The sequence below is a fragment of the Cibotium barometz genome, chromosome 22 (assembly GCF_041138505.1).
Source record: "Cibotium barometz isolate CiBa-2024 chromosome 22, ASM4113850v1, whole genome shotgun sequence".
In the NCBI taxonomy this organism is placed as follows: Eukaryota; Viridiplantae; Streptophyta; class Polypodiopsida; order Cyatheales; family Cibotiaceae; genus Cibotium; species Cibotium barometz.
The window spans coordinates 21,800,977-21,810,268 of NC_141067.1; the positions used below are offsets into that span (position 1 = coordinate 21,800,977).

Consider the following 9,292-nt stretch of genomic DNA (forward strand, 5'->3'; position numbering starts at 1 on the left):
TTGAGAATGGTTTTAGGCAAGTTTTTTTTTTTGAATTGTAAATTTAATTTTATTTTTTTATTGCTATACTCACTTGACTAGGTTCACGTCTTTAGATCATGTTTTTTGTTGCTATACTCACATGACTAGGTTCACGTCTTTAGATCATGTTTTTAGGCTCACATATCTGGACTCACGTATGGAGGTTCAAATCTCTAGGCTCACGTCTTTAGATCATGTTTTTAGGCTCACATATCTGGACTCACGTATGGAGGTTCAAATCTCTAGGCTCACATGTCTAGGTTCACGCTTGCAATTCATGTCTCTTGGCTCATATATGCAAGCTCACATGTCTAGGTTCACGCTTGCAATTCATGTCTCTTGGCTCATATATGCAAGCTCACATGTCTAGGCTCATGTATGAAATTTCACATATGCAAGTTCACATGTCTAGGCTCACGTATGCAAGTTCACATGTCGAGGCTCACGTATGAAATTTCACATGTCTAGGTTCACATATGCAGGTTCATGTCTCTCTAGGATCACATATGCAATTCACATGTCTAGGCTCACGTCGTATGCAGGTTCATGTCCCTCTAGGCTTACGTGTCTAGATTCATGCCTCTAGACTCACGTCTCTTGGCTGATGTATGTAGGTTCACGTATCTATGATATAGTGCTAATTCTTGGAGTGGATTGCACTCATAATAACAATTCCTAAGCTAATTCTTGGATCAAAGCAATGAAATATAAGCCTCTTGGACTCTAATTTCATGTAAATCATAAAAAACCATAGTTTTACCTACCAATAGATGAAATAGAATGCCCTAATGCAAAATATACTCCAAATCAAAATGAAACACAACAAACAAACACATTCAATGCTATGTTTTTTGGGGTGTGACCTCCTAATCAACATCGGATAATATTGGGTGATCCTAAGAGAAATCAAACACAACAAACAAACAAATCTAATGATCTAAAACTGTATGTTTTTTAGGATATGACCTCCTAATTAACACCAAAAAATATTGGGTGATCCGAATAGCTTAGAAAAATAGACCTAAGCCTTAAGCTAATCCCTAGTAGTAGTGGTGCCAAATATGTTCAAGTTAAGAGCTTGCCTTAGCCTTGTTGAAGCATGTGTCGTTGTGTTTTGCCTTACGGCCACAATTACAACTTCCCATGTGGATGCGCTAGCTCATTCATTGTGTCCTCACTCTGTTATCACATTGGAATGCTCCTTTGACAAATGGGTGAAGAGAGTGCTCTCAATGCTTAGATGGAGGGAAGAAGATATGGTCCTTTGCGATGGTTCACTTTCACAAAAGGTGAGAAAAGAAGAAGCTAATACAAGAGGGTCGCACCTATCCAAACAGGCATCCATCAAGCAAGTAAGAACACAATAGCATGCAAGCAAGAATAGGGAAGAAGGAGAGCTCATAAGTAAACTCTCGCAAGATAATTATTGTGTATTGCTTATTGCAAAAAATGAATTATATCTAAGTGACTAGTTTTCACACTAGGCCGATCAAACTTAAAAATGGTCCGGCCTCTATTACTAGTCTGCAACTATGCACACTAAGTCTATAAACTTTCCCTATTTGATATTTTAAGTTTGATCGGCCTAGTTTTCACACTAGGCCGATCAAACTTAAAAAATGGTCCAGCCTCTATTACTAGTCTTAAGCAACTATGAACACTAAAAATCTATAAAGTTTCCCTATTTGATATTAAGCACATGGTAAGGCCACTTTATATGTTCTAGTGCCATCTTACAACAAATAAGTGTCCGTTCTCATATGGTAGGTCAGGTGAGAGAAACCATGTTAACCTATGGAGTGGTTAATAACTGTCCCCTCCCATGTAAAAGAATTATGCAGATATTTTCTTAAAGACTCTTGGGAGATATTTACTGGAGTGCCATCTTCATATCGAATTGGCATTGGACCAATGAGGTGATTGACCTATGGTGGATATTAAGGGGGGGTGTTGGAAAAAAATTTGATCTCCCAATGCTTCACCCTCACGTTGATCTCCCAATGTTGGAAAAGCATTTGATCTCCCAATGCTTCACCCTCAAGTTGTTACTATGAGTGATATATGTGCTGTATTTTGTAAGGCGCCCATTATATAAAGATTAGCCATTATGGTGGTGAGTACTTGGGCACTCACTGTGCCTAGTAGTTTCTACTTTAGACACTGTTTATGTGGACTTGGAACTTTGCCAACAAGTATAATGCATGTAGGCTATGTGACTATATTTATGGGTGCTCGATAACACAAAGTTCTTGAGTTTTGGGGGATCCCATGCCGACCCTGGGCATTATGGCCTTAATTAGATAATATGGTCGGTTGGTCATTATGGACCAAGTTGTTGTTGGCTAACATGGCCAACCTGCATCCATGTCGACCCTGAGCGCATTATATATATACCAATTTGTTATCATCAAGTTTATTATGTTTGCCTTTGTTATCATTGAGTTTATTGTGTTCAAGCGCTCTTTTAAGCAAGACATCCTCCATCTAGAGTCTCTAGACCGTCATCAAAGCTCCTTATCTAGAGCACATGGTTAGGCAGACAACCATCAATTATAACCAAAGTTTGCAAGCAATAATTATTCTCTACTTCTTTCTACAACTTAGTGCTTCGTATTATGAAGATCCTACTTCCACTATTATGTTTTCTTACCACACACATTCTTGTAAAGAAACCTTTGCATAATAGGTTTTTTTGGAATTTCATATATAAGTTTGTTTGCGTCTCCAAACCACCACCTTATGATGAGCCGAAAGTTATATTATTATGAAACCTCTTTCTTATTGCATCATAGGTCTTAATCATAGGTCTTAAAGAGACCCAAATGTCCCGCGGGAGAAGAATGCATCATAGGTCCTCAAGAGACCCAAATGTCCCGCCATTGGGAGAAGAATGCATCATAGGTCTTAAAGAGACCTAAATGTCCCACCATGAGAGAAGAATGTCATAACATGGGAAAAGTTATATTATTATGAAACCTCTTTCTTATTGCATCATAGGTCTTAATCATAGGTCTTAAAGAGACCCAAATGTCCCGCCATGGGAGAAGAATGCATCATAGGTCCTCAAGAGACCCAAATGTCCCGCCATTGGGAGAAGAATGCATCATAGGTCTTAAAGAGACCTAAATGTCCCACCATGAGAGAAGAATGTCATAACATGGGAAAAGAATGCATCATAGGTCTTAAAGAGATCGAAATATCCTACCATGAGAGAAGAATGCATCTCAACCAAAACTTTTTGCTTGAATTTTGAATGAGGTATAAGATAAACTCTCTTCTTGAAGTATAAGAGCCTATTATGCAATAAAAAATGAGGCAAATCATCACACATACCATGCTATAATTTTAATACCATATGTGATGCCTCATCATCTAGCATATACTCTTCTTGGATACCCACAATCCAATCCTTATAAACTTCCATGATGGTTGCCAATGAATATGCCCACATCCTTGAAATTGAATCGACCACCATGGTGTCCTTCCCCTTTGTATAAGTGATCTCAAAATCATAATTTTGAAGGGTTGCCAACCACCTTCTTTGCTTAAGAGAGAGATTGGGTTGAGACAAGAAATACTTAAGAACCCTATGGTCACTTCTCATAAAGAACTTGCTTCCATAGAGATAGTGATGCCACTTCTTTACTGCATGCAAGAAGATAGCAATCATCTCTTGGTCATATCATGTATCTCCATCTCTTTGTCATCATCAAGTTTGTGGCTTCTTTCAAATGAAAATTTTACCCCATGATCTTGATACAACGTAGCACCAATGCCTATTCCACATGTATCTACCCTAATAATAAAAGGCTTGGAAAAGTCTAGGCATGTCATGATAGGAGTGGAAGTAAGCATAATTTTCAACTCTTCAAAGCTCTTATGGGTTGTAGTATCCCAAAATAAATCTTCACGCTTAAGCTTACCCATAATGGAGCTTAAGCTTATCCACAATAAATCTTCACGCTTAAGCTTATCCACAATGGAGCTACAATGTGAGCATACTTCTTAATAAATCTCCTATAGAAGGATGACACCTAAGAATCCCCTCAATTGTGTGATATTTGTAGGATTCATTCCACCTTCTTTTGATCCATCCTTATACCATCTTTGCTCACAATGTGACCAATGTACTGTTATGATTTAATATTTTTTTACCAGATGGAGGCGAGGAGTATAGGCTTCCAAGGAGAGAATCCAATTGTCCTAAGATTGTTTTAAAGACTTGTTCAGGTGTGTTGAGATAGTCAACATTATTTTGGGTTGAAATGTTGGCTGTTTAATAATTCATTTTTGCTGGATACTACAGCCACAAATGTGTCTAGGCCAAAGTAAAGTGAACATTTCAGAAACCTTGGAGAAATTTCGTGTTGGACAGCAGCACCGAGCTATGGAGACCATGAAGACGAAGCGTAAACACGCAGAGGACCTCGCCTGCCATGCCAAAAAGCCGCGAATGGTAAGTCATCCAAGCTGTTACAATTAGGGTTAGGTTCGTGCAGAAGTCATTGTGCAGAAACATCCATAGCAAAGTTCGGGTGAGGACTTGGTTTTTGTACAGAAGTTGCTGCTGAAGCTAATGTCTCTAGAAGGAATTTCATACTTAACTGTTAGGGTTAGGGTTTTAACAGCATTTTGTGCGTATACCTTAACAATAAGCGTGTAGAAGTTGCTGCTCGGTTAGGGTCAGAAGTTGCTGCTAAAATCTAAATCTTCATGCTCAAGATTCATAGCTCAATTGTTAGGGTTATGGTTTACAGAAGATGCCGCTGAAACACAGAACTTTATACACTACATACAAAGCTTTAGAGTTGAAATTCTGTCATTTCTGCATCAAGCTGCACATCATTCACATCTTACCGGTTGAAAATTGAAATTTGGAAGGTTTTGTGCAATATCCATTTCTTCAGTGGTTTAAATCTCAGAACCTTACGCACGAAATCTTTAGCTTAACAGTTAAAAAGCACAAATTTCTGCTTTATATCATAGTCTTGTTTATCAATCTCTAACGTAATAGTGGAAACAGGCACCTGTTTTCGCAAATATACTTAGCAGTGACGCATGTAATTTTCTGCACTAAATACATACCATAGCAGTTGAAATGGAGGAATTTGTGCACCAAATATTACCTCACCTGGTTTAACAATTGAGATTCAAAATCTTCTTCACTTCATATTTTGTGCAACATACTGGCTTGAGAAGTTAAAGCTCATCAAACTATCAGGTGGTGTCCTACCGGAGGCTTTCTGCATGATGTTGGTTTGCTAACAATGTCATTTAGAAGTTGAAATTTAAAATGTTTTGTTGTGCTCTAAGGAAGGCTTTCTGCAGGAAACTGCTTGTTTGAGATTTCATTTAAAATTCATGCATGAACACTGTATATGTTTATGCCCTAATTTAGGCCGTTGCTGAATGCTTGCTTGTTCACTTATGTATTGAGAAGTTAATGCACATACAATTTTCAAAAATTTGCTCTTGTGCCTTAAGGAATAGCTTGCATGAAACTACGTTGTTTCAAGCAGTATTCCCCTATTGGCTGGCTGACCCTGGATTCGCCCTTTTGGGGCACACGCAGCCGCCCATAAGCTGTCTGCACCTCCAGAATGCTCCAAAACGCATATGCCTTGGATGTTCCTGTTACTCGCAGCTTGGTTATTCAGCTTAGAAACTTCCCTATAAATTCTAGACCTAATCTCAGCCCAACCAACTACTCGTGTGTGCGTGAGTGCGTGTGTGTGGGTGCTTGAGTCTTGGCCGAATAAGTTGCCTAGACATTGTAGAAAGAATAATTCAAGTGGGTCATAACTCTTATGAAACAACTCACAGACAGACACACCTATGGCCTAGACTGGCTGGCAACTGATGACTTGTCCCTAGACTAGGGCTCGCGACATGTTTAGTGCCCATCCTGAAACGTAGCTTGGTGGTGTACTCTTTATAGATATGCCTATGTCTATGTGGGTAGGTGGACGACCACTTGACAAAAGACTCAAGAGCAAGAAAATGCCCTATAAGTTGGCCCCACTTCAGCATCTATCATTAGATCCAGCATCTATCAATCAATTCATCATAGGAGCAGCAAGTTATCGTGATGCAAACAGCCCAGTCAACAGCCAGGAGCCTGCGTTTTGCCATTCGCCTGCTCAGCCCGTTGTTGTTCAGCCTTGCATTAGTCTTTGATCCCCACAGCTTAGAAGACAGCGTGCTCCTGCATAGAACCTGCTTGGGTGTGAAAAGCCTGCCTCCTGTTCAGCTGGCACTCAGTTCAACAGAGAAGAAGGTGATCATACATGTTGGTCAGTTTCTAATTCAGGTCAGGCTAGATCCTGTTCAATGCACTTATTTCAATTTCAGCAACAAAGCAAATATATCGAAAGGTGGGGACCCTTAGTGGGTGATTGGCACCCAGTACCATGTCGGTGCGTTCTCTCTCTTCCCCTTCTCTTCCAACTGAATCAAAGTAAAAGTAACGCGTTGAAAGAATTTGCTGTATGCCTTACCACTGAAGCTTTGGCAGCACTTGTGACACTAATTGAGGGCTTGTGCATGGTACTGGTTTTGTTTGCAATCATGTTGAAGCAATGGATACTGTAAGGATTGTTTATACCTATTTGAGGTCCTTATCAAGATGTAAACATGCGCATAGAAATTGTATCTGTCTTCTACATGTGTAGGATACTGGCTTGACTGCCATGTCTGAGAAATGCCCTACCATGGAAACATCAGAGGACAGTCATGTCTCAGCTCCTCCTCTTGAGATAGATATGCCTGATGAGGTGCCAACCTTATCCTCAGCCTTTCCGACAAATGAGAGAGCTATTGTGTTGTACAAGCCTGACAATCCAGAGCTGTTCATCAGTAAGCCGATACCAAGAGCTCCTTCAATACTTTTGGACAGGAGAATCTTTACTGCAGGTAATGCAGTTGGTAGTACATTCTGCACTTTCATTCTTGCTTCATTGTGATTGTCAAAGAGGAAAGTGCGTACTGTCTACTTAAATTCTTTCTGTATTGTGATCAACTCTTTACTTTCTGTTGTCGTGGGTATCATGATGTTTTTCAACATGCCAGACCATTCAAAAATAGATACATGATGCATTATGCTATGATGGGTATCAGGATGATTATACGGTGGGTGATGTTGTGATGGGTATTATGATGATTCTGCAAGGAGTGGGTGTATAATAGCTAAACATGCCAGACCATTCGATACTGGATTTATGATACAGTATGTTATGGGTATCATTGTGATTGTATAAGGGGGGTGAGGGTACAGAATCTGAACATGCCCGACAATTTGAAAATGGATTTATGATGCATTATGTTGTCATGGGTTTCAGGATGATTCTACAAGGGGTGGATGTAAAGTAAATAAACATGTCAGACCATTTGAAAATGAATACATGATGCATTATATTGTCATGGACATCGTGATGATTCTGTTAGGGGTGGGTTTACAGGCCAAACCATGCATCATAAGGACTGACTCAAAATTTTTCTTGTCGGGTGTGCTGGGTGAGCCAGAGTTGCTGTCAGCATCAAACACCCTCCGACAGCTTGGAGTGCTAACAAGCACTTCTGCAGGACCAGGTTTGGTGACGGATGCAGTTACACGGGAAGAAATTCCAAATAATAGGTTTGCTGTTGTCCCATGGGTACCTGCAACAGGCCTAAGCGTCCCATCTGCAAATCAGATGGCGGCTTCTCAAGCGTTATCTGAAGCCATTAGCAGAGATGATGAAATGAGAATTGACAGTGCATTGGAACCTGAAGCAATGGAAGAAGATAGTGCATTGAATGTGAATGAATGCACTCAACCTAACAATCCTAATATCAATTTTGGCTCTGAGCCTTGGCAGCATTATGGGTTGCCCCAGCCACAATTTGGCTCTGTCATGTGGTCTCATTGAAGTGTGACGGACAAGCTACTGTAAATGATGTGAGGGGGTGTCAAATTTATAAATATGCAGAGATATGGAATACGCTCATAAATAAGGCAGGAAGAGAGCAAGAAACTTGTCAATGTTTGGAATTGACTAGGATACTCTTGCGCAATGGTTCTATGCCATGAGTGAATCACAGGCTTTTTTGATCTACTTGTTGTCTTTGTAGTGTTAAAAATTCTACTTAAGCTCAGAGGAGCAGACAAATGAGTAATATAGACGCATATTTCTTGATCTTTCATGAAGTCTAGATGCCAGATGGGCAGGCAAAATGTGAATAGACACAATTCTAGAGCTTTTGTGAAGTGGTTGGCCTCAAGAGAAGTGATTGAAACTCAGTTTGATGGTTGAATCTATGCATGAACTTGCCCCTACTCTTGGGTTCTGATGATGTCCGTGGGGATGTCATAGCACGTACAAACGCACACGTACGCGCTCTGCCCATGCGCATATGATATAGGGGTGTGGGAGTATGTTAAGGTTTCAAGGATCATTTGAGGTATTGTTACATTGCGCTTTATTACCTTTGTGAAGTCAACTTCAGGGATTGTCCTACGATCTTGAACTTGCATTGTGCTGACCCTGCCGTGGCTGAGGATTTGACTGGAACTGATATTCCACAGCTAAAGAGTAGCCCTTTCGCTCTGGGGATAACACAGCCTGAGCATAGGTTCAAGTTAAAGAGGTGTTATTCTTCTTTCGCAAGTACTTGCACGTATTTTTAGTAGTGCAAACCAGGCTGTACTCCGTGTCCTAGATGATTTGGTTACGACCGAAGATTACAATTATGGTAGATGTGCATGTCACAAGCCTTTTGGGGGGTTTATACTGTTGAGGTGTCTTGAAAACTTTATTGTGATGGGTCAAGGCAGGTCTTAAGCCTTGTAGAATTGCTGTAGAAGACACTAAGCAGTTTGGATGCACTTATGAGCTGAAACACTCTCTGAGCAGTAAGGGAATTTCAGCAACTAGGTGGCGTTCCATCTCTAAATTGTTGTTGGAGTACTTGAATAGTGGAGGTGAGTTGGCCTCTGAATGGGGGTGTCCATCATGATGTCCTTACACATCTTGTCATGCCACATAATGTCAATCAATTGATCCTTTTTTGTAGGATGGTCATGCTATCCATAAAACCATGCAAATTGACCTCACAAACTGATAGTTACTAGATGCTAAAAAACAAAAACATATGATGTATGTACACAACTAAACTAATGAATAACATAGTGAAAAGAGGGTGTCTACATGCATTGTTCTCCTATTGAAAATTGCATGTCACTAATTGAGTTGATGATGGGTAAAGATGATCTGCAAAGTAGAAACTGAGAGAG

At 40.1% G+C, this 9,292-nt stretch overlaps 1 protein-coding gene across 1 annotated transcript; it reads left to right on the plus strand.

Annotated features, from left to right (window-relative positions):
* The first annotated feature begins 4,313 nt into the window (after nucleotides 1–4,313).
* Nucleotides 4,314–8,198, plus strand: LOC147626399 (uncharacterized). Its single transcript, XM_086816506.1, has 3 exons — nucleotides 4,314–4,477; nucleotides 6,693–6,933; nucleotides 7,543–8,198. The coding sequence occupies exons 1-3, from the start codon at nucleotides 4,334–4,336 to the stop codon at nucleotides 7,926–7,928; spliced, it is 771 nt and encodes a 256-aa protein (XP_086672632.1). The 5' UTR covers nucleotides 4,314–4,333; the 3' UTR covers nucleotides 7,929–8,198.
* The last annotated feature ends 1,094 nt before the right edge of the window (nucleotides 8,199–9,292 follow it).

What these genes read in the sequence shown, in the direction of transcription:
- LOC147626399 (XM_086816506.1), top strand. Translation starts at nt 4,334, where the DNA reads ATGTGTCTAGGCCAAAGTAAAGTGAACATTTCAGAAACCTTGGAGAAA. An exon ending in ATGCCAAAAAGCCGCGAATG is followed by an intron (nt 4,478 to 6,692) that starts GTAAGTCATCCA and finishes CTACATGTGTAG; the next exon opens with GATACTGGCTTGACTGCCAT. An exon ending in CAGGAGAATCTTTACTGCAG is followed by an intron (nt 6,934 to 7,542) that starts GTAATGCAGTTG and finishes TGGGTGAGCCAG; the next exon opens with AGTTGCTGTCAGCATCAAAC.